This window comes from Bos javanicus, chromosome 18, assembly GCF_032452875.1.
Source record: "Bos javanicus breed banteng chromosome 18, ARS-OSU_banteng_1.0, whole genome shotgun sequence".
NCBI classification, from domain to species: Eukaryota; Metazoa; Chordata; class Mammalia; order Artiodactyla; family Bovidae; genus Bos; species Bos javanicus.
The window spans coordinates 64,374,568-64,398,750 of NC_083885.1; the positions used below are offsets into that span (position 1 = coordinate 64,374,568).

Below are 24,183 nucleotides of genomic sequence, written 5' to 3' on the forward strand. Positions count from 1 at the left end.
AATCATCCTTCCGTGTTTTCCACTAAAACTGTCAGAGCAAACATATCCTACTGGGACCCTGTTGTGAACGGCAATTTATAAACATTTTAATGGTAGTACTTCATCTAGAAAAATATCGTTATTTCTCCTTTTGTGGACATTATTTCCTCGTATTTCCTATTGTTTGATGCTTTAGTAATATCCTTTCACCTCTATTCAAAAATTGCTTTAGTTTTTCTTATTTTTGATGGGAGAGTTGTATTATTCTCAAATAATTAGAACCTTTTGTATATTTTGTTTCTCTCTGCAGGGGACTGCAAGTTGGCAAGCTAGTAAGTAAATGCTTGAGGTTTTGCGGATGACGGTATCTCTGCTGCAGCTTCTCAGCTCTGCTGTTGTGGCCTGACAGCTGCCCCAGGCAGCATGTGACCATACTGTGAGCCATGTCTGTGAGCCAATCAGGCTTTACTTATGGACTCTGAAATTTAAATTTCATGTAATTGTCATGTTGTCATAAACTATTATTCTTTTCACTTGTTTCTCCATTAAAATCATTTTTAAAAATTAGGCCATGGGCTGTTTGAACACAGTCAGTGAAACTTGGGCCGTGAGTCACACAGTCCAGATCAATTTGCCTGAAGGTTAGTGGTTCCTTAAGTTTAATGGAATTTACTCATAAGCCCTGGTGACTTTAAATGATCAAGTCTTGCTGAATGTTAAATAATTCTCTTACCAACAAGGTGACAGCACCTCACACAGGCAGATAAATGAAAGGCCCCAATACTAACTCAGTATTATGGAATTGAGTTTTAAACCAAAACCGGAAAAGCCTCACTGACTATCTTGAATGGCCCATCCCTGATCTAAAATCCTTAGCTTCTTCCTGTGCATCGTTTTTGGTCAGTTGCCAATGGTAACTTTTCCGTGTCCAAAACGAATGTTCTATAAAGAGCTAACACCACTCATCCCTTAGTATGGACCACTGGTCCTGCTGCATACATCTTACACTTTCACCGATCTGAAGGATCGCATCACCGATTTTTACGTGAGGAGTAAAAGAAATTCCGCGTTCGGTTTAACTGGCAATCTGAAGAGGAAACAGGACAAGAACGGGACAGTCCTCAAGGAAGAGGGAGACGGGGTTTGAAGCCCGGCCATCGGCGGCCTGCAGCGCGGCGTCTCAGGACGGCAGGGATGGCAGCGAGGGCGGGCTCCAGAGGAACGCGGGCAAGAGGTCCGCGGGGCGCGCCGCGGGCGCCGCGTGCGCGGGCGCGTCTCCCGCGTGCGTCCGCGCGTGTGCGAAGTGCGAGCCCTGCCGGAAGGCTCTGCGGCTCCTCCCGGGGCCGTGCGGCCGCTCCCCCGAGTGCACCCTCTTGTGCTGGTTGAGGTGGCCGATCTGGATGAAGGCCTTCCGGCACTCCTTGCACTCGTAGGGCTTCTTCCCGGAGTGGATCCTCTGGTGGACGCTCAGGGACTGCCGGTGGCTGAAGGCCTTGCCGCAGGCGCCGCACTCGTACGGCTTCTCGCCGGTGTGGCTCCTGCGGTGGCAGATGAGGGACGACTTGGTCTTGAAGGCCTTCCCGCACTCTGCGCAGCCGTAGGGCCGCTGGCCCGTGTGCAGCCTCTGGTGCTGGGTGCAGGACGAGTTGTCGCCGAAGGCCTTCCCACACTGCAGGCACTTGTAGGGCTTCTCCCCCGTGTGCACGCGCTGGTGCTGCACCAGGTGCGTGGTCTGGCTGAAGGCCTTCCCGCACTCCTTGCACTCGTAGGGCTTCTCCCCAGTGTGCGTCTTCTGATGCTGGGCCAGGTGGGCCTTCTGCGTGAAGGCCTTGCTGCACACCTTGCAGGCGTAGGGCTTCTCCCCGGTGTGGATCCGCTGGTGCGTGGCCAGCTGCGAGCTGATGCTGAAGGCCTTGCCGCAGTCCGCGCACTCGAAGGGCTTCTCCCCGGTGTGGATCCGCAGGTGGCTGGCCAGGTGGATGTTCTGCCGGAAGGCCTTCCCGCACTCCTTGCACTGGAAGGGCTTCTCCCCCGAGTGCACGCGCTGGTGCTGGGTGAGGGAGGCGTGGTGGCTGAAGGCCTTGCGACACACCTCGCACGCGTAGGGCTTCTCCCCGGTGTGGATGCGCTGGTGCACGGTCAGCGACGAGCCGTAGCGGAAGGACTTGCCGCACGCCTCGCACTTGTAGGGCTTCTCCCCGGTGTGGATCCGCCGGTGCTGGTTCAGCCCGATGTGGTCGCTGAAGGCTTTCCCGCAGTCCAGGCAGTCGAAGGGCTTCTCCCCGGTGTGGTAGTACCTCCAGTGGCGGACGAGCGATGTATTCTGGATGAAGGCCTTCCCGCAGTCCAGGCACTCGTACGGCTTCTTGCCCGTGTGGCACCGCTGGTGGCGGGCGAAGGAAGAGCCGTCGCTGAAGGCCTTGCCGCACTCCTTACACTTGTAGGGCTTCTCGCCCGTGTGGATCCTCTGGTGGACGGTGAGGGACGAGCTCTGGGTGAAGGTTTTCTTGCATTCGTGACATCTGAAGAGTTTTTTCCCTGTGTAGATTCCCGCATGTTTTATCAGCACTGAGTTTGGGGGCAAAGCTTTCTTAACCGAGTCAGGGCGGTGGACTCCCTCTTCTGAGACGTCCAGGTGGAACCACCTACCTGGTCTGTTATATGGACACACTCTCTCTTCAGAGAGGGTGTTGTGGTGAGCGACTGCCTCCTGCCCCAGTCGTGTCTCCTGACTTGCCAGCTTCCTTTCAAACAGACGTTCAGCATCCCAGCTTTCTCTGAGCGAGGAACGATCTACATTAGTCTCTGAAGTTCTGTCTGTCACCACTTCAGCAAAGGAACTCTGCTTTGAAAGGAACTCCTGGGTTTCCTCTGTACACTGCTGGCCTGAGAGATACAAGGGAGATAAACAAGAAGCAAACACTCCTTTACCCTACACTGGAGAAAGAGGGATCTGCCAAAACCGAGACTGGAGAAACGCACTGGGGAAGGAACCCTGATCCCTTTACCCTACACTGGAGAAAGAGGATCTGCCAAAACCCAGACTGTGGAGAAACTCACTGGGGAAGGAACCCTGATCCCGTTATCCTACACTGGAGAAAGAGGATCTGCCAAAACCGAGACTGTGGAGAAACGCACTGGGGAAGGAACCCTGATCCCGTTATCCTACACTGGAGAAAAAGGATCTGCCAAAACCGAGACTGTGGAGAAACGCACTGGGGAATGAACCTGAATGAAATTACTAAACGCCGCACCTCAGACAAAGGGAAAAGTGAACTCACTGGAGATGAAACCCTGATGAAACCAGTAAACTGTGCAACTTTAAAACACGGGAAAGTGAACTCACTGGTGATTGAAACCCTAAAGAAACCACTAAACAGTGCACCTCTGACACACGGGAAAGTGAACTCACTGATGAGTGAAACCCTGATGAAACCCACTAAACCATGTACCTCTGAAACATGGGAATGTGAACTCAACGGTGAATGAAACCCTAATGAAACCAGTAAACCATGAACCTCTGAAATACAAGAAAGTGAACTCTCTGGTGTATGAAACCCTAAAGAAAGCTGTAAACCATGCAGCTCTGAAAGACAGGAAAGGACACTCACTGGTGAATGAAACCACGATGAGGCCGCAAAACCACACACCTCTGACACGTGGAAAAGTGCATTCCCTGGTGAATGAAACCCTAAAGAAACCAGTAAACCACGCATCTCTAAAATACAGTAAAGTGAACTCACTGTTAATGAACCCTAAAGAAATTACTAAATCGTGTACCTCTGACACATGGGAAAGTACACTCACTGGAGATGAAACCCTGAGGAACCAGTAAACCATGCATGTCCTCTGAAAGACAGGAAAGTAAACTCACAGGTGAATGAAACCGTGATGAAGCCGCAAAAGCACGCACCTCTGACACACGGAATAGCGAATTCCCTGGTTAATGAAACCCTAAATAAAACAGTGAACCATGCACCTGTGAAACATGTGAACGTACACTCACTGGTGGATGAAACCCTGAGGAAACCACTAACCTGATTAAATCAGTGAACTATACACATCTGACACACGGAAAAGGAACTCCCTGGTGAATGAAACCCTAAAGAAACCTGTAAACCATGCACCTCTGACAGACGGGAAAGGACACTCACCGGTGAATGAAACCCTAAAGAAATTACTAAAACGCGTACCTCCAACACATGGGAAAGTGTACTCACTGGAGATGAAACCCTGAGGAAACCAGTAAGCGGTGCACCTCTGAAACACACGAAAGTGAACTCACTGGTGAATGAAACCCTAAAGAAACCAGTAAACCATCCACCTCTGACAGATGGGAAAGTGAACTCACTGCTGAATGAAACTCTGATGAAATCAGTAAACCATGCACTTCTGAAACACGGGGAAGTGAAATGACTGGTGAATGAAATCCTCCTGAAACCAGTATATTGTGCTCCTCTGAAACACAGGAAAGTGAACTCCCTGGTGAAAGAAAGTGTAAAGAGACCATTAAGCCATGCACCTCTGACACACGGGAAAGGGAACTCACTGGTGAAGGAAACCCTCATGAAACCAGTAAACTGTGCACGTCTGAAACACGTGAAAGTGAACTCACTGGTGAAAAAAACTGTAAAGGAACCATTAAGCCATGCAACTCTGACACACGGGAAAGTGAACTCACTGCTGAATGAAACCCTAATGAAACCGCTAAATAATGCACCTCTAACTCACGGGAGAGTGAACTCACTGCTGAATGAAACGCTGAAGAAATTACTAAAACGTGCACCTCTGACACATAGGAAAGTGTACTCAATGGACATGAAACCCTGAGGAAACTAGTAAACCAGGCACCTCTAAAACACAGGAAAGTACACTCACAGGTGAAAGAAACTGTGATGAAGCCGCAAAAGCATGTACCTCTGACACATGGAATAGCAAATTCCCTGGTGAATGAAACCCTAAAGAAACCAGTGAACCATGCACCTGTGAAACATGTGAACGTACACTCACTGGTGAATGAAACCCTGAGGAAACCACTAACCTGAATAAATCAGTGAACTATACACATCTGACACACGGAAAAGGAATTCCCTGGTGAATGAAACCCTGATGAAACCAGTAAATTGTGCACCTCTGAAACGTGAAAGTGCACTCACGGTTGAAAAAAACTGTAAAGTAACCATTAAGCCATGCACCTATGACACACCAAAGTGAACTCACTGCTGAATGAAACCCTAAAGAAATTACTAAAACGTGTACCTGTGACACATGGGAAAATGTACTCACTGGAGATCAAACCCCAAGGAAACCAGTAAACAGTGCACCTCTGAAAGACGGGAAAGTACACTCACAGGAGAATGAAACCACGGTGAAGCCGCAAAACTACGCACCTCTGACACACGGAAAACTGAATTCCCTGGTGAATGAAACCCGAAAGAAACCAGTGAACCACACACCTGTGAAACACGGAAAAGTACAGTCACTGCTGAATGAAACCCCGATGAAACCACTAACCTGATTACATCAGTGAACCACGCACGTCTGACACACAAAAAAGTTAATTCCTGGTGAATGAAACCCATAGAAACCAGTAAACGATGCACTTCTGAAACACGGGAAAGTACGCTCACTGGTGAATGAAACCCTGATGAAACCACTAAATTGTGTACGTCTGGAACACGGGAAAGTGAACTCACGGGTGAATGAATCCCTGAAGACACCAGTAAACCACACACCTGTGACAGACGGGAAAGTGAAATCACTGGTGAATGAAACCCTAAAGAAATTACTAACACGTGTACCTCCCACACATGGAAAAGTGTACTCACTGGAGATGAACCCTGAGGAAACCACTAAGCCGTGCACTTCTGACACAGGGAAAAGTGACCTCAGTGGTGAATGAAACCCTAAAGAAACCAGTAAACCATCCACCTCTGACAGATAGGAAAGTGAACTCACAGATGAAGGACACCCTAAAGAAACGAGTAAACCATGCACCTCTGAAACACGGGAAAGTAAACTCACTGCTGAATGAAACCCTCATGAAACCACTAAAATCTGCACCTCTGAAACACGTCCAAGTGATCTTACTGGTGACAGAAACTAAAGAAACCATTAAGCCATGTACCTGTGACACACGGGAAAGTGAACTCACTGCTGAATGAAACCCTGATGAAATCACTAAACTGTGTACGTCTGGAACACGGGAAAGTACACTCACAGGTGAATGAAACCATGATGAAGTGAAGCCGCCAAAGCACGCATCTCTGACACACAGAATAGCGAATTCCCTGGTGAATGAGACCCTAAAGAAACCAGTGAACCATGCACCTCTGAAACACGGGGAAGTGAACTCACTGGTGAATGAAACCCTGATGAAACCACTAAACCATGCACCTCTGACACATGGGAAAGCGTACTCACTGGAGATGAAACCATGAGGAAACCAGAAAACGGTGCACCTCTGAAAGACAGGAAAGTATACTCACTGGTGAATGAAACCATGATGAGGCCGCAAAACCACGCACCTCTGAAACATGGAAAAGTGAATTCCCTGGAGAATGAAACCCTAAAGAAACCAGTAAACCATGCACCTCTGAAACACGGTAAAGTGAACTCACTGCTGAATGAAACCCTAAGGAAAGTACTAAACGGTGTACCTCTGGAACACGGAAAGGACACCCACAGGTGAAAAAAACTGTCAAGGAACCATTAAGCCATGCACCTCTGACACACGGGAAAGTGCAGTCTCGAATATGCAAGATGACTCCAGACCAGATTCATACAGGAACCCAGGAGAAGTGAAGAGAAAAAGTTTAAATAAATTCAGCATCTGTGGAACCAGTTACATGTCAGAAGCATGAGGAGCTGGAAAACTGTTCTGCAGTCACACCACCTAAAACGCAGGCTGTGACGCTGGTTCCCTCACCCCTGGCCGTGCAGCATCGACGCCAGGGCAGTCATCGCGTCACAGACGCTGGTCCAGGAGCAGGCCAAGCACAGACGGTCAGCCTTTTCTGTAACATTCGTTGCTGTGCTACAGTCACCCAGTTGTGTCAGGCTCTTTGCGACCCCATGGACTGGGGCTCGCCAGGCTCCTCTCTCCATGGGATTCTCCAGGCACGATACCTGGAGTGGGCTGCCATTCCCTACTCCAGGGGATCTTCCCAACCCAGGAATCAAACCCTGTCTCCTGCATTGCAGGCGGATTCTTTACCACTGAGTATTCATTAGAGGCCTGAAACCCTGGCAGCCCCTGCACAACCAGAAATGGTGTTTCCATCAACTGTGTCTCATTTGATTAACTGCAGCAGAGTCTGCTGATGGTGGGAGCCCGGCACTCAGGTAGAAACCACTTTACATCGACCTGTCTGCTGCCACCAGCCAGACAGAACCCTCCATTCCTCTCTGGCCCTTTACTAACAGAGAGGGCCTTGCGATGTAATTTGTCATTCTGGAGAGACTGCTTTTATAAAAACAGTGAGTGCTGACACTATATCTAATTACCTCTAACATACCTCAGAACAAGTACAGATCTTATCTCAGACTATAAACTTGCAGGAAGGAGTGAATATACCTGAAATCCTTTTGCTAAATCACTTAGCAAAAACCAAAAATTGTGCAAGCAGTTATATTGCAATAAATACACGGAGATAAAAGTTGTGTTGGGGAGAGAGATGATGTGGAGAGTCAGCTTTCTGGGAAAAGATGATCTTAAAAAAGGGAAAATAAAAGCTCTTCTTAAAAATGCCACATATAAAAAAAAAAAAATGCCACATAAACACTGAGGACTTTCCTTCTTAGGTCAGTGACAAGACAAGGATGCCTGGGAAGTTCCAGCCAGAGCGAGAAGACACAGAAATAAAAGGCATCCAAGTTAGAAAGGAAGACTGCAAACTGTATTCGCAGACGATATGATCTCATGTATAGAAAACCCTACACGATCCATAAGAAGAGCATGAGGGCTAATGTATCAAGTCACCAAAACTGCAGAATACAGGATCAACACACAAAAATCAGCTATTTCCATACACTAGGAATGAACAGTCTGAAAAGGAACTATGAAAATAATTCCATGAAATATAGCACTGAAAGAATAAATTATTTAGGAATAAAATTACCTAAAAAGCTGCTAGACTGTAGAGTGAAAACTACCAACGTTGATGAGTAAGATGAAGAAGACCTAGATAAATGGAAAAACATCCTGTGTTCTTGGATAGAAGACTTAACAGCGTTCATGGATGGAAAACAAGGGCTATCAAACAAGCCACAGAAGCACGGGCCGCCCGCCCTGCAGGGGCGTCTCCACCCGGCCGCCTGGCTCACCTGAGGAAGGGGCTCTGACCAGCTCTCCATCCACCGTCCAGGGTGCCTTCCTGCGCTCCAGCAAAGAGACCAGGTCTGGCTCAGACGCACAGCGTCCTGCACACAGGAAAAGACACGAGGTCTGTCACACCCTGGGCATTCTCGGACGGACAACCAGCTCCCTGGCTTGGATGGAAGAGTGTTTTACTACAGCAAGGCCCAGGAAGAAAAGTGAAGAGTATCTATGACAAAGAAAGTTGTCCTACTTTCTTGTCTACAAACTTTCAACTTTCAACTCAGCAAACGTCACACTCTTACGAAGCAGGAGTAAGAATTCAGCCCACACTTTAGAAGGCAGCTCCCCCTGCTCAGCCCCCCCAACACACACAATTCACAACCGAGGAACAAGCACGGGGGCTCCTGAAGAGTCAGGTCTGGGAGAGGAAGGGCCTTACCTCCTGTCCCCGGATGGCGGTCCGCCCACACCACGCTCCTACAGAAACTCTGCCCAGCAGGGTCTGGCCGCTGCGAGACATCTGTGGCCACGTCCGTGACGGCCACCAAGCCCTGCAATGGCAGACATGCGTTTCCATCGAGCCATGTTCGTGACCTGGCTCTGGGGTGGCCATGTCCACACGCCATGAGAGGCACTGGGTACCAGGAATTCTCACTAGTTCTGAGTGATCCCCGTCATGTAACGACGGAGCTGGTTATGTCGTTTAAGTTTGCAGGGAGGTGGCGGGGGGAGGATTGAAAAATCGGGGAAACTGTTTCTTCCATGGAGAACTTGCAACATGGTGGAGGAGAGTGAATGTCCACAGCGTGTGGACTTTCTAGAGCTCACCGGAGGCTTCCTCACACCTGACACACGGGGTTCACTTAATCCTGTAGAGGGTTTTCCTCTGGTATGAAATCTCTGATGACAAGGAAGGGTTGAGATCCTGCTCAAAGCTCCCTCACACCCACGACATGTGGAACGATCCTGATTTACACACTTCTCTACGACTCGCTGGGACCCAGTGTCCCCCTCGTGTGTGTCTGACTGCAGCTGCTCTCTCTCGCGGGGGAACACTGTGTAAGAAGTCCTGGATTCAAATGGAAATCCACCCACACTTGCTGTAGACGAGATCGCTCTCCAAAGCTGCCTTTCTTTGTGAAGGAGACTGTGTCTCCCACCTGCCCTGTCCTGCTGAAGCAGGGAAGCCTCTGGAACCCCGCAAACTCTGCCTCCTGCCAGTTTTCTGCTTATGCCCGACTCACCGGCTGCCCCTCACACACAGCGGCGTAAGCCCAGCCTTCCCCGAGGACGGAGCGCTCCGGGGGTCTCTCCGTGCGCACCTCCTGGGACAACGCCTCTTCACTGAAGTTGTTCTCTGAAGGCAACTCCTGGGTCTTCAGCAGAGTCTGCGAGTCTGAAGGATAGTTTTAAGAAGGTATCTTTTACTACATGTTAGTATGAAGACATTTTCCCAAATGGTACCAGATGGAAAAAGATTCTCAGAAAATACATATCGTTTGAAAGCTTTCTACACAATCCGCTGGCCTTCTGATCCCAAACGTGTGTGGCTTTAATACTACCACACACAATGTGAGTTTTCACACCTAGATGTTGAGTGGGTGATGCATGTTATACTTTTGGCAGGAGATTAGAGAAAGAGAGGAGAAGGCAATGGCACCCCACTCCAGTACTTTTGCCTGGAAAATCCCATGGACGGAGGAGCCTGGTAGGCTGCAGTCCATGGGGTCCCTAGAGTCAGACACGACTGAGCGACTTCACTTTCACTTTTCACTTTCATGCACTGGAGAAGGAAATGGCAACCCACTCCAGTGTTCTTGCCTGGAGAATCCCAGGGATAGGGGAGCCTGGTGGGCTGCCATCCATGGGGTTGCACAGAGTCGGAGATGACTGAAGCGACTTAGCAGCAGAGAAAGAGATCCAAGTGCAGGAGATGAGAGAATTCAGAGATTTAAATCTAAGATGAAACACGGCCGGAACAAAGAGCGGGCAGAGGCCACAGGAGGAAACGCTTACTAAGTCTCTCTGAATCTTTCTCCGTTTTATTTAGCAAAGGTTTCTTCGCTTGCTCCTCTTGTTTACATTACATTTATAATGTAAACTTTAAAAAAAATTATTACGATGCTAACTAACCAATGTTCAGATCCTGGCTGTATGTGCCAAGTCTTCAATATCAAGTAGAATCTGAGCTAGAGATTCTAACTGAGAAAGAGAGAAAGAAAGCATCAACAGAAGGGGAAAAAACCAGTTCTGTCTCAGGAAACCAGCTCAGAGAAAGCCACCGAGTTTGACGATAAGAGGAAAACTTTCCCCTGAAACACCGTTCCAGTTCTCCTGGGTGTACAATGACCCTGGGAGTATGATGACCCATGGGAGTTGATGCAGTTGATAACTGTTCTATGGATATAAACTTTCCTCCGAAGTATGGTTTGAACAAAGGGGTCTTACGAGATTCTCCACTCTTTAGGGACGATAGTCATTTCCTATTACAGGACCCACCATGAGGAATCTGTACTTCTGAGTCCTTGTGATTAACCTGATGTCCCAGAAATAATGCTGTGACTGAAATCTCTATACTCCCTGTGGTTTAAACACTAGCACAACATCTGCAAGAACGTCCCGTTGGATCAGGATCAGAGCCCTCTCCTGAGAGCCAGTCGCCTGCCTGTGCGGCCGGTCTGCACACACGTTCCCCGGGATCCTAGACCGATCAAGGCCCAGCCCAGATCGCCTGCAGACCTACTGACCTGTCCCCTCCTTCTCGCCTTTCTCCTCGAGGCTCTATGCTCCTGCCTTATTCCCCTGGCGTGAAACTGAGGATGAAACCTTTTCTTCCTCGAGTCCCTATTTACTCTTGTCACACGTGAGACAGCCCTTTCTGTTGCACTTCTGTGCACAAAGACATGTCGTCTCGCCCCTGGGACTTCTCCAAGGGCTCGCCCTCGACCTCCCAGCCAGCACCTGCGGCCTCACTCAAAGCTGACACAGTGGAAATCAGTCAGAGGAAGACCCTGAGTGCAAGTCATTTCATCAAAGGGAAATGAGACAGAACCACAGCAGCATCAGCCTTGTGAGGAGCAGAGGTGACTGCGTAAGTCTGAGTGATGGAAGGTCAGAGGAGCTGCAGACAGAGGAGGTGCAGAGAGCGGACCAGGGTGGTGTGTGGAGGGGGGGGAGCGCAGGTGGAGAGGCAGGGAAGAGGAAACGTGCAAAGCCCAGGCCTCGCTTCCTCGATTTTCCCTCGGGGGCGGGGCGGTTCAGCAGTCTGGTGGTGGTCCCAGGCGTCCGAGGGCGCGGTGCCGTGGGTCCCCGCCCCCGCCATGCTCACCTGGGCGCATGCCTCTGGTCGACTTCCTCTTCACAGCCCAGGGTTCCTTCCTCTGCTCCAACGACGAGATCATCTCGGGCTTAGACAGGCAAAGCCCTAAATGCGTAAGAAGACAGGGCAGGCGGTCACGCACAGGTCGGTCCTTGCGGCGGGCGGGGCGGGGGCAGCAGCCGGCCCTTACCCAGCGAGGCCAGGTTCCTGTAGTTCTCCAGCATCACGCTCCGGTGCAGGCTCCTCTGGGCCGAGTCCAGCCAGGCCCACTCCTCCCCGGAGAACTCCACTGCCACGTCACCGAACGTCAGCGGGCTCTGGGGCGACACGACCGCGTGCGCGCTGGACCAGAGCTCACACCCCCGGTGCACACACAGAACACGCCCCCCCAGCCCCTGTACCCCGAATGTGGCTGGACTTCAGAGAGGTGATCGAGAGCTGCGTGGAGTCGCACGGACCCGTGCTCTCGTAAGAGGAAGAAACCACAGGTGGTGGGAGCGGAGGGCGACCTTGGGGAAAAGCACCTCTGCTGACCCCTCGGTCTCGGACTTCTGGCCCCGAGAACTGGGAAAAATCACTGTGTCGCTGAAGCTGCCCACCCTGTGGAGTTCTGTCATGGCAGCCCTCACAGACTAACATAGGGGCTAAGAACTACTTCCTCTCCATTTTAGGTAGGAGATTTTATGTGTACAGAGTAATGTCTGATAATGTGGAAATCCAGTTAATGATTGGGCCTCATTCAGTCATAAACTTCAGAGAGAGAGAGAGTGCCCCTACCCCTGGAGAAGTGGCAATTCTGTGCAGGTGGCGGGGGTACACAAGTAAAATACAGGAGGACGTCAATTCACACAATAAACAAGGGAGGCTGAGCTGTCCCATGCACAACCGGTACCAGAGCCTTTTCTGCCGTGAGGACAGTCAAGTGGTCTGGATCAGCACAAGAATGGGGACAGAGAGACACGCTCTGGGAAAAATCCCCAGTGTTCCCGACTTCCTGCAGGTAATAACGAGTCCTTCTTCCTCTCCGAGGAAAAAAAAAAAGAGAGAAAAAGGAATGGGGAAATAAACCCATGCGACCCACGTCAAGAGCGTGGCACTCAGAATGTGGTGTTTCATAAACACTGTGTTGATGCTGACCAAGGCCCCACCTTTCCACTTAAAGACTGATATCGTTGTACTGGAAACAAAAAACCCCTTGGAGGTTCGGTATCTGTTGAACAATGTACAATCACATGTTCCTTAACTCACACAAACTTTGAAGACATCTTTAACCGAACTGTAAAGACGGGTCACAAGGGTTCTGTGGGTGTATATTTATCCTCATATTCATTGAGTTGTACATATTAAAAATGTGCAGCTATGTGTCAATCTTGCCTCAATAAAGTGGTTTAGAAACAAATAAAACATTTCACTGCAGATATTTTTTGGCAGATATTTTCAACTGCGTTCAAAGGCACAGGTGCTCAGATGGGGCTACTTTTTCTGACCCAGTTCTAAAAGACGGGTTTTTGCAGATTCCAATCTTCCATTCTAAGTCTTCCTGCTCCTTGGCTGGCAACCCTTATGCTTTTTTTTTTCCCCCAATATTCAAATAGCTTTCAGATATTCCTTACTAAATGAAGCAAAACATATACAGTGTATGTAGCATATCAATTGTATACAAATTACTGTATCTGTATATAGCATATGCTGTATACACTACAGATGCATATACTACAGCATCTTTACAGTAGCTTTTTAAGCTGGAGCCAGAGAAAAGGTTGCCTGTTTTTCTAGCATCTGTCACTACTTTGTCTTTGGTAAAACTGGAACTTGTGTGGCCCTTAAGGAGAAGAATGCAAGTTCAAATATTTTCTTGTACTTGGCAACTGGGTTTTTCTGGCTGTGTTTTTTTCCTTGATAAGAAACGTCCCTTCCCCACCTCTCTAACCCCATATTCCAGAGGGGCCCCATGTCAGAGTGAGTACACATCCTCTGAAGCTGTTTTCCCAGTTTCTACCGACAGCTCCTTGTGCACAGAACTAATGACTGTGGTTAGTTCTCTGTCTGAATGTTTCTGTCCCCCTACCCGTCACATGCTGAGATCCCAACACCCGTGTGAAGGTATTATTTGGAGACAGGGACTGTGGGAAACCGCCCACCCGCTGCCCATGAATGGGATGAGTGTCCTTAGAGAAGAGGCTCCCCAGCCCCCTCCTCCGCGTGAGCACACAGTGAGAATGTGCAGGTCCTGTTCTCATTCCTCTTGCCATCATATAGGTGCGGAGATTTTCAAATGGGTTTCACAGAGTCACATTACACCCTGAGAAAAGCCACAGCTATAGAATCTGTACCTCATACAAGAATGTGATCCGGTGCCTTAGTACTGTCATAATAAAGATGAGACGGACTTCAAAAACAAAGAAATAAAAACTACAGAGCAAGCTTATCCTCACAGAAAAATACTGTGCTTTTACAGGAAAAGATGAATAGAAATTAATATCTTATAGAAAAAAATATATTAAAGAGGGTTTTTGTTGTTGTTCAATTCAATTCAGGTAATTTTTCAAGCGCACAAATGAAAAGTTTGTAATAAATTATTTTGGTGACATTTACTTTTTTTAGTAAAAAAGTAAAAACTAGAATTCTAGTTTTTGAGGCCATACTGCTATTCCACCCACATATAATTTTTAAAGTATTTTGCTTTCATTATAAGTTTGGTGAACTTTAATCCACAAGGTAAGAAAAACTTCTGGGAATATACTCACATGAAATAATCAGAGACAATGCACATTCTAAGCATAAAAGTTATTATTGTGACACTATACTAAATACTGAAACATTGGTTTCCAAGAGCACTTTAAAAGACTATGTTCACACATTCATCCACCGTGTATTTGCTGCATCGGGCACTGGGGCAAAACTACTGAAAACTCCTGCCTGTGTCAAACGTACTTTGTGGTAAGAGAATCAGACAAGAGAAAAGCACGTAAATTAAGCATATGGAATGCTGGAAAGTGCTAAGAGTCTTTCACAAGTAAAGCAGGGAAGAGGGATATGAGGAATCTGGGTGGGAGGCTCTGAAGCTTTAGACAGCGCAATCAGGAAAAGGAGAAGGCAACTTCTAGAAGGCAAAGTGAGTGATGGGGGCGTGCAGTCCGGGTCAGAGGCGGCACCAGGTGGCAGGGGGCCCCTCAGCCTCGAGCAGGGGAAGCCACAGGATGGTCTGAGCAGACCTCGACAGCACAAACTTCTCTGGCTGCGGCGCTGGGCGGGGATCACGGGGGGCATGAGCTGAAGCGGCGGACGGTAAGATAACGAGGACCGCGGCGGGGGTGCAGGGGCGGTGACGGCTGTCAGAGTGTGGGCACAAGGCGAAAACAGCGCTGACGGGATCTGCCGACGGACCGAACACGGGAGGTGAGGCCAGCAGAGGAGACAGGAGTGACGCCAGCTCTGGCCTGACGAACTGGGGTATGAAGCTGCCGCAGACGGGCAGAGGCAAGCTGCGGCAGGGGCTGGTTTATGGGAGGAACCCAGGAGCCTGGGGCTGGATGTGTCCGCTGTGAGCTCCCTACCGGACACACGGCTGGACACGGAGGCCTGGAGCTCAGAGAGAGGACTGGGCTGGAAAGGTGGACCGGGAGAAGCCGGCGCGTGGCTAGTCTGTACAGGCGAGAACAGGGGAAGGCGGGCAGACAAGAACAGAGAGAAGTACAGGGCCCGGAGGCCCAGCGACAGCTGCAGCTCAGGATGATGAAGAGCTGCGGCAGCGGAGAAGTCAGGAAGGGTGGCCGCCCGGTGAGCTCTTTCAGGGGTGACCGTTACCCGTTTCTGTCAATCAAGTTTCACTGGAACACAGCCCCGCCCAATCACTTATGTATGCTCTGTGGCTGCTTCTAGAAGGCAGAGGGGAGCAGCTGCAACAGAGACCTCACAGCCTTGCAGCCCCAAATATTTACTACCTGGCCCTTCACAGTGTCAGCCTGGCAACCCTGAACGACCTCAGATGCCAGCAACAGTCAAGAAAGACCAAGACCTGAGCGCTGCCTTTGGTAATGTGGATGGAGCTCACTGGGCGACTGAACCTGGCTCATACATGGAGGAGCTGGTGATGACACGTAGGAGACACAGCGGACGGAGACAGTTTATCAACATTCTAAGAAGCAACACAACCAAGCGGGAAAAGATAGCCTTACACACCACACCAGGGCTGCCCTTCCCTCTTCTGTCTGCCAAACCTTTTCTCTTCCTGCAAAACATGAGGCCTGGGACTTCCCTGGTGATCCAGTGCTTAAGAATCCGCCTAGCAATGCAGCAGACGTAGGTTCGATCCCTGGTCGGGGAACAAAGATCCCACATGCCGCAGGGCAGCTAAGCAACTAGAGAGCCCGCGTGCCACCACGAGAAGCCCTTGCAGTGTAACTACACGAAGTCCGTACGCTGCAATGAAGACCCAAGCACAGCCAAAGAAAAATACTGAAAAAGGAAACATGGGGCTCAGAGATCACCTCCCTCCCCTTCCCCGACAGGTGCCGAGACTCCGAGAGTTCCTCCAGCCCACTATCACCATGCTAGAACTCACATTCAGAACCCTGTATGCTTCCACGACTTTCCACTAACAGCTCCCAGGGAGCAGGGGCCAGGGCTCAGCCATCTGTCTCTCCAGGGCCTAGCTCAAAGAGAACATCAGACAAACCAGGTTCAACAAAGGGGCTGTCCTGTCTGTGCTGAGGAGCACCTTACTCTAGGGAGGGGCTGACTCAGTCCTTCAGTGACCGACAAACAGAGAAAGACATGGAGAGGAAGCAGGGAGGGAGGCCCTGGGCTGCCCCTGTAGCCCACCACTCACCAGAATGTGGGCAAATGGGAACCAGCTCCCCCGACAGGTCTCTTACACTGAAAACTTCTAAAAGAAAATAAACGTCATTAAGCCCTGAAAAGCAAGCTTGCCTTTCAGAGAGGAGAAGAGGGAACGCCCCCTCACCTGGGACGTGGCTTGCCGTTCAACTCCGGTCCCGGCCGCCTCCTGCTTGGGCCCCCTCTCCCGGAGGGCGGCCGTGTCCCTGGAAGGCAGAGCTGGGGGAAGAGAAAGAAGCAGCTAGAGGCCAGGTCTCCACCTGTCCCTTCCTGCTGCGTCTTAAACGACGGCTACAAATACGAAACGGATTCAACAGGTGGAGAATCAAATGCTCCAGCATGAGCGGCCGGGGACCAATTTTGAAGGGGCAGCCGGAATAAGGTCACTAGCCTACGAGGGGCACCCACGGTGCGGAGGCGGGTTTCTGGGAGCACTGAAACAGAGGGGTGTCCAGTGAGGGTGACCCTGACCGACGCTCTCAGGCTGAGTTTCCAAGCTTTGGATTCCCGCCCCCCCCACCCCCCACAGCCCAGGGACGCCATTCACCAGCACCTGGGCCCCGGGAAGCCTTCTGCCCCAGACACCACGCTCCCCTCACCCTGACAGGATGGGTTCGTCCCGTCCGCTCGCCACCCCCACCTCTGTCCTCCGGTCCCGTGGTCGCCGCTCCTCGCCGGCCCTTAGACGTGGGGCCACTCCTTGAGCGCGGCCTTCCCCGGGCCGGACGGGCGAAGGCGACCGGGGTCCCCGCGCTCCGACCTCGGCCCGCCCTGGGCTTGGCGCGGGGGGCGCCTCGCCGCGGCTGCGACCCCAGCCCGCGGGGGCCCGCGCTCACCGCCCCCCGCATGTCGGCGCCGAGCGCGCCCCGCCGCCGGCCCGCCCCACCCCGGCCCGCGCGCGCCCGGCAGCCGAGCCCACCACCCCGCCGGGCCCGCAGGGAGCCGGGCCGCGCGCCGCCGCCGGAAGGGGGCGTGTCCACCGCCGCGGCGCCCTCTGGGAAACGGAGTCCCGGCCGGCGTCGCGGAGGCGCCAAGGCCTCAGGCGGCGGCGAGGCCAGGGCCCGTCAGCCCCGCCCCAGGTCAGCCGCTCCCGGCCCTTCCGGCCCGCGGCTGCCCCCACAAGCAGCGGGTCTGGCTGGGCGTACAGGCTGCCTCTCGAGACAGAAGCATACCCCGAGGGCTTCTGGGAGTCGTGCCGGCCTTGGAGCGCGCAGGCGCAGTTGCAGAGGGGGTGGAGCCTGCGGCGAGGGGCGGGGCCGTGGGGATCGGAAAATGATATGATGGGCAGGGCAGGTAGCGTGGTTCTTGCAGGGTGTCACCCATCAGAATTGGGGGACGCGCAAACAGACGGGCAATACTGGGCCTGGGCAGGGCCGAGACGTGATTGTGATGGGGTGTCTGAGGAGCAGCGTGCCTTCGGTGTCCGGTCTGCATTCCCCCTTGACCTCAGGCGGGTCCCCTCTCCTGATACCAGGAGCCTCCCTCATCTGTCAGCCCTACGCTCCAGATGCCAGACCTCAGCGACCGGCGGGTCCAAGCAGTCTTTCCCCAAACTTGCCTCTGGGTTGGCTCCTTTCTTTCATTCGCTTGTCATCCCCTGGGAGTGATCTGCCCAGCCTCATAAATACCACCAATTCCCTGTCAATGAAAATAATCGATGAATACTGTACAATAAAAATAGAAAAGAGTTTTATTTGAGTCAAACTGAGGACTACAGCCCAGAATACAGCCTCCCAAATCATTCTGAAAAATTGCTCCAGAGAAGCATGGTTTTCAACAGTTTTACGTGTTGTCAGAACAAAACGTTAAACACGTCAGAGATATGTTTCTTCAAGTTTTCAAAACAAACGGACCGCCATACATTCACAATGCCTCGGCAGTTGGCCTTGGCACCTGGGAATGAAGTATTACTGATGGAGTGTCAGCACTGGCGTCCCAGGAAGGGAGGCAGCACGTGCTCTACTTCTGGCCCAGATGCCCTTTTCTTTTCTAATTACAGCAGACGTACCATGCGTGTTTGATAGGCCACAAACAAGCTATTTTAGTTCAGTTCAGTCGCTCAGTCGTGTCACTCTTTGCGAACCCATTCACCAGGCCAGACTTCCCTGTCCAACACCAACTCCCAGAGCTTGCTCAAACTCATGTCCATTGAGTCATGATGCCATCCATCTCATCCTCTGTCATCCCCTTCTCCAGCCTTCAATCTTTCCCAGCATCAGGGTCTTTTCCAATGAATCAGTTCTTCACATCAGGTGGCCAAAGTATTGGAGGATTTTAGTTAGCATAAAATTAAAATTAACTCACGTATAAGGCAGAATCACTTCCCCATATCTTTTAAAATCCTGTCCATAACATTCATCGTTATCTGAGTTAGCTGACCTTTTTATGGGCTTCCCTGGTGGCTCAGTTGTAAAGCATCCGCCCGCACTGCAGGAGTCGGGAGTTTGATCCCTGGGTCGTCGGGAAGATCCCCTGGAGGAGGAAATGGCAACCCACTCCAGTATTCCTGCCTGAAGACTCCCATGGACACTGGAGCCTCGCAGGCGCCACTGTCCGTGGGGTCGCAGAGTCGGACACAACTGAGTGACCACACAACACACACACACACACACACACACACACACACACACACACACACACACACTTCTCTCTTTATGATTTTGAACCAGGGAGACTGGCAGATGTGGGCTTGATCCTGGCAGTGTGACATCAGCCTCGAGTGAGGAGGGAACCTCACGGAGCCTCTCAGAGCCTCGGTTTCCCCAGGGGCATCACTGGGATGGTGGTGTGTCTCCTGGCCAGCACCAAGAGCCTGAGCACGAGGTAGCGAAGGTTCAGTGAGCCCCCACCTATAGGAGGTCCCCGTAGATCTCAGGCTTCATGCTTGGGCTGGTCCACCAAGGTTATGTGTTGTACCATGTACAGAGGATGAGGATCACATGGTTAGACAGCATCACCGACTCAATGCACATGAGTCTGCGACCTCCGGGAGATACTGAAGGACAGGGAAGCCTGGCGTGCTGCAGTCCACAGGGTCGCCAAGAGTTGGACGCGACTGAAAGGCTGAACAGCAGCCACCACCAGCACCGAGGTTTCTGCAGGCTCCCCGTTGTCACGTCAGCAGGCTCCTCCTCCCGCCGGGAGCGCGGGTGTGGGTGCGGCGGCGGCCGCGGGGCCAAGCGGAGCCCCCACCTTCTTGCCCGCGGCGTGGGTCTTCCGGTGCCGGATGAGCGCGGAGGAGAAGCTGAAGGCCTTGCCGCAGCCGCCGCACTCGTAGGGCTTCTCGCCGGTGTGCACGATGTGGTGCTGGACCAGGTAGGCGCGGTTGCTGAAGGCCTTGCCGCACTCGGGGCAGGCGTAGGGCCGCTCGCCCGTGTGCGTCCGCCGGTGCAGCGTCAGCGACGAGCCGTGGCTGAAGGCGCGGCCGCAGTCGCCGCAGCGGAAGGGCTTCTCGCCCGTGTGCACCTTCTGGTGTTCGAGCAGGGAGGACACGTGGCCGAAGGCGGCGCCGCACTCCGGGCACTTGTAGGGCCGCGCGCCCGTGTGCGCCAGGTGGTGCTGCACCAGGTGCGAGCGGTTGCTGAAGGCGCGGCCGCAGGCCCCGCACGCGTAGGGCCGCTCGCCGGTGTGCGTGCGCCGGTGGCGGCTCAGGTGCGACACCTGCGTGAAGGCCTTGCCGCACTGCGCGCAGGCGAAGGGCTTCTCGCCCGTGTGGATGCGCCGGTGCTCGGTGAGCGAGGCGCTCTGGCTGAAGCGTGCGCCGCACTCAGTGCAGGCGAAGGGCTTCTCACCCGTGTGCACGCCGCGGTGTTGCGCCAGGTGCGCGGCCTGCGTGAAGGCCTTGGCGCACTGGCCGCACGTGTAGGGCCGTTGGGCCGTGTGCGTGCGCTGGTGGCGGAGCAGCGCCGAGGAGAAGCGGAAGGCCTTGTCGCAGCGCGCACAGGCGAAGGGCTTCTCGCCCGTGTGGATGCGCTGGTGCTCCCGCAGCGACGAGCGGCTGCGGAAGGCTTTGGCGCACTGGCCGCAGGCGAAGGGCCGCTCGCCCGTGTGCACGCGCCGGTGCTGCGCCAGGTGCGTGGGGCGCGCGAAGGCCTTGCCGCAGTCGGTGCAGTGGTGGGGCCGCTCGCCCGTGTGCACGCGCCCATGCGCCGCCAGATAGGAGCCCTGGCTGAAGGCCTTGCCGCACTCGGCGCAGGCGTAGGGCCGCTCGCCCGTGTGCACGCGCCGGTGCTGCGCCAGGTGCGCGCTCTGGCTGAAGGCGCGGCCACAGTCCGCGCAGGGGAACGGCTTCTCCCCGGTGTGCGTCCTCTGGTGCAGCGTGAAGGCCGAGCAGTAGCTGAAGGCCTTGCCGCAGTCCCCACACTTCCACGGCTTGCTGGGGCCACCGCCCCCTCGCTCCGCCACCTCCTCTGGCTCCGGCTCCGCGCTGGCGGCTGCCTTCTTCAGGGTCCTGCGCTTTCTTGGAGCGCCGCGCCTCTGGGGCCGGTGGTCGGCCTGCGGAGTCAGGGGGCTGCAGTTGGTCTCGGGAGTTCCGGCGGCGAGCTCATCCTGCTTGGGCACCCCGTCCCTGGTGGGGTTTTCCTTGCGGGCCTCCTGCTTCAAACAGGTTTCCGCCTTCTCTGGCCCGTCCTTGAACCCACCCTCGGGTTTGGGGGTTTCTCCCAACTTGGAGCTCTGGGGAGCGGCGCCCTCCAGGAGTGCTTCCATCCCGGCTTTCCGAGCTGCTGCCTCGATTTCACATCTTTGTTATGGGAAAAGTAGGGGAGGAGAAGCGGGAGAGAGAAAGAAGGAAGGAAAGAAAGAAAACAATGGAGAACCAAACTGGTCTGTCACCGGTCTCAGGCTGGGAAAGGGTCAGCGAGGGGCCTGTCTACCGGCTGCCTGGGTCAGACTGGTGTCCTGGGGCCACCCTGTGCGTTGTGTTCAACAGGACGTTGAACAGGATCCTGGGACTCAGAGCACCCCAATACCCGCCAGGTGCAGCAACCAAGTGTCTCTCAACCCTGCTGCTAGGGATTCAACTGTGTCCACGCAAAATGTATACTGAAGCCCTCACTCCTGGTGTGTACCGCGGTCAGTATCCGCCACTGGGGGCAGACCCCTGGGGTGGGCGGACGAGTCGGGGGCCATCCTGGGGGTGATGGCATAACCCCCTGAACACACCCTTCCCTGAAAGACCGTGGATCCAGACGGTCGTGTGTCTGCCCCCTGGGCCTGAGCCTCCCTGGAAACTGTCTTCCATGAAACTGGTCCCTGGTGCCAAAACGGCTGGGGCCTGCTGCTTTAAGCTGTTGCCACGTATTAGCTCTTTATTCCACAGTGAGGCTCCTGGAAGCTGCGATGCCAGGGCTCCGGAGCTTTTCCTCCTTCCTCTCTCCCCTCCACTTAAAGTCACCAATGGCTCCATGAAAGCCTCACTCCTCTCCATGGCCCGCACAGCAGCTGCCCAACTTCAGCCTTCTCCAGCCAAAGGCCTCCTCCCTGTTCCACAAATGACTCCGGGCATGCTCCTGCCATAGGGCCTTTGCATCGGCCATTCCAGCTGCCTGAAAGGCTCGTCCCCCAGTGCAGGCCTCACTGAGGAAGTGATGATGAGAGCATTCTGGCCTGTGAGCACCGCCAAGTGCAAAGGGCCTAAGGTGGGACCACAACCACGGTGTCAGAGGCCAAGTAAAGGGGCTGGGCGCGGGGCGAGGGCTGGAGAAGTGTGACCGGGCAGAGCGCAGGGAGACCCGGACGATGCGGTGAGGGCAGGTGGTGCGGGGTCTTTGTGCAGGGCGAGCGCTCTGCGGCGGGACCCAGGCTGGGCCGGGCCCAGTGTGGGGTCACCCCTCCGGCAGCCCCCAGGCTTGAGCAGGGCCTGGCTGGGTCCCCAGAGGAGGCAGTGGTACCCACCTCGTGGGTTTGGAAGCACCGGGTCCCATCCACATCTCTCGGGCTGTGGCACCTGTCCCGGCTGCACGTGCCTCCCGCGTGGGTCCAGCAGACGTCTGTGCAAGAAAGCAGCAGGGATGTGAAGGCAGATGCCTGGGCAGACGCCGCACACAGGGTGTCCCCTCCGTGTGCGTGTGGGGACGGTAGGTGGAGTCAGGGCGGGGTGGACCTGGGCCGGGCAGGTACACAAACAGGCAACCGAAGGGGAGACACAGACATGCCCAGAGGCAGTCACATCACCCAGACACACACTGGGGTGGCACGCGACCAAACTGGGGGAGGGAGGCGGTTAACAGCATCCCTCCCTTGGCACTCGGATGCCCTTACACTCCCATGTGCTGTGGGTGACGAGGAGGCCAGCCATCTCACACATGTGCACAACTCCAAGTGCACCTGCGGTCACGCTTGCCCACACACACACACGGTAAGTCACACGTGGTGGCCACCCAACAGGCGCACCACCCGCAGTGGCACACCCGTCACATGCAGTCACGCGGTGGGCAGAGCTCCACACAGGCCCAGAGTCACAGGTGTGCAGCGTCTCCCCCACGCGCGCACACACACACACAAACACAACTCCACGCTCCTGAGGTCTCTCATAAACACCGCAGGCACGGCCCGCCACGCTCAGGCACACACAGACCATCGGGCTCCAGGCTGGCAGACACACCTGCGGAGCCTCCCCACGCAGGTGCACACCCAGGAACTGTGGAATTATATACCTCACACCTAGCCAGGAGAGCACATTCCACACATGCTCCAAGTCACACAAAGACAGACGTCCCCAAGTGCTCGAATTTTCGGGCAAAGGCCGCGACGGTCAGGCACGTGCCAACCGATGGTGACCCTTGGGGACAGACTCACGAAGTCACACGCACAGGTGCACGGGCACAAAGTTCTGGTGTGACAGGCGGGCTCACACGCACGGTGACACATGCAGATACACGTCTGCACCAGGAAAAACTTCTGGAGTGGCACGCGGGGCGGGTGAGGGCGTACCGGGGACACACGGACACACACAGGGACCCGCGCACACCACCCGCGCATGCGCACCCCACAACCCGGCGCCCTCGCCTCGGGACCAGTTTCGAAGGCCTCGGGCGGCTCCCGCCAAGCGTGGCGGGTTCGAGTCAGTTTCTCCACAGTTTCTGGCCCTACCTGGTCCACGCGGACCCCCTGAGGCCCCTCGTCCCGCGGTGGCGCGGACATGCAGGCCTCACGAAGCAAGGCAGCAGCCTCCACAGTCGGGTCCAAGCGCCGGGCCGACCCGCTGTGTGCACGCGCGCCGGGAGAGCTGCGGCCCGTTTGGGGCTCCCAAGAACTACAACTCCCAGAAGGCGCCGCGCTGCGCCCATACAGCGACTGAGGCCCCCCCCCCCGCGCCGTGCCGGCGTCACCGAAACTACAACTCCCAGAAGGCCCTGCGTCGGCACGCTGTGGAAAGAAGACTCTCAGCCTTTCCAAGAGCCCTAGGAGGGCGGGGCGGGCAAATGGGGGCGGGACTCCGCGTCCTCAAGGAGGGGGCGGAGTCCGCAGAGCCTCAAAAGACTGAGGATCAGAGAGGCTAAGTTAGTCACCCCAGGTCACACAGCACTGAGGTTTGCATGCCACAGTTCACCATTAAGCAGTGGAAGTCATTTGTCTCAGACGATTGCTGTAGTTCCACCTGAGAGCAGAGAAAGTGAAAAACTCATTGACGTTGGCAAATGATTATAGCAGAGAACTTGAAATAGGCGTAATTATTGGCCTGCCATTACTGTAAAGTGCTTCTCCATAGAGTTAGACTTCCTAA

At 53.9% G+C, this 24,183-nt stretch overlaps 2 protein-coding genes across 2 annotated transcripts in view; both read right to left on the reverse strand.

Annotated features, from left to right (window-relative positions):
• LOC133229504 (zinc finger protein 28 homolog) overlaps positions 1 to 17,402 on the reverse strand; it is a 51,405-nt gene extending 34,003 nt beyond the window's left edge. Inside the window, exons 1-8 of the mRNA XM_061385868.1 lie at positions 17,098 to 17,402; positions 16,585 to 16,676; positions 11,809 to 11,935; positions 11,628 to 11,723; positions 9,544 to 9,695; positions 8,739 to 8,850; positions 8,305 to 8,400; positions 1,163 to 2,865 (exon numbers count right to left, since the gene is read on the reverse strand). Of these exons, the coding sequence (XP_061241852.1) occupies positions 1,163 to 2,865; positions 8,305 to 8,400; positions 8,739 to 8,850; positions 9,544 to 9,695; positions 11,628 to 11,723; positions 11,809 to 11,935; positions 16,585 to 16,676; positions 17,098 to 17,305 (2,586 nt within the window). The 5' untranslated portion in view covers positions 17,306 to 17,402. The remainder of the gene's footprint in view (positions 1 to 1,162; positions 2,866 to 8,304; positions 8,401 to 8,738; positions 8,851 to 9,543; positions 9,696 to 11,627; positions 11,724 to 11,808; positions 11,936 to 16,584; positions 16,677 to 17,097) is intronic.
• Positions 17,403 to 18,124: 722 nt separating this feature from the next.
• ZNF835 (zinc finger protein 835) lies at positions 18,125 to 23,832 on the reverse strand. Its single transcript, XM_061386471.1, has 3 exons — positions 23,550 to 23,832; positions 22,353 to 22,447; positions 18,125 to 21,198 (listed from the first exon to the last, which is right to left on the reverse strand). The coding sequence occupies exons 1-3, from the start codon at positions 23,598 to 23,600 to the stop codon at positions 19,575 to 19,577; spliced, it is 1,770 nt and encodes a 589-aa protein (XP_061242455.1). The 5' UTR covers positions 23,601 to 23,832; the 3' UTR covers positions 18,125 to 19,574.
• Positions 23,833 to 24,183: the final 351 nt, after the last annotated feature.

What these genes read in the sequence shown, in the direction of transcription:
- ZNF835 (XM_061386471.1), bottom strand. Translation starts at nt 23,600, where the DNA reads ATGTCCGCGCCACCGCGGGACGAGGGGCCTCAGGGGGTCCGCGTGGAC. An exon ending in AGGGGGTCCGCGTGGACCAG is followed by an intron (nt 22,448 to 23,549) that starts GTAGGGCCAGAA and finishes TTTCTTGCACAG; the next exon opens with ACGTCTGCTGGACCCACGCG. An exon ending in GGTGCTTCCAAACCCACGAG is followed by an intron (nt 21,199 to 22,352) that starts GTGGGTACCACT and finishes CCCATAACAAAG; the next exon opens with ATGTGAAATCGAGGCAGCAG.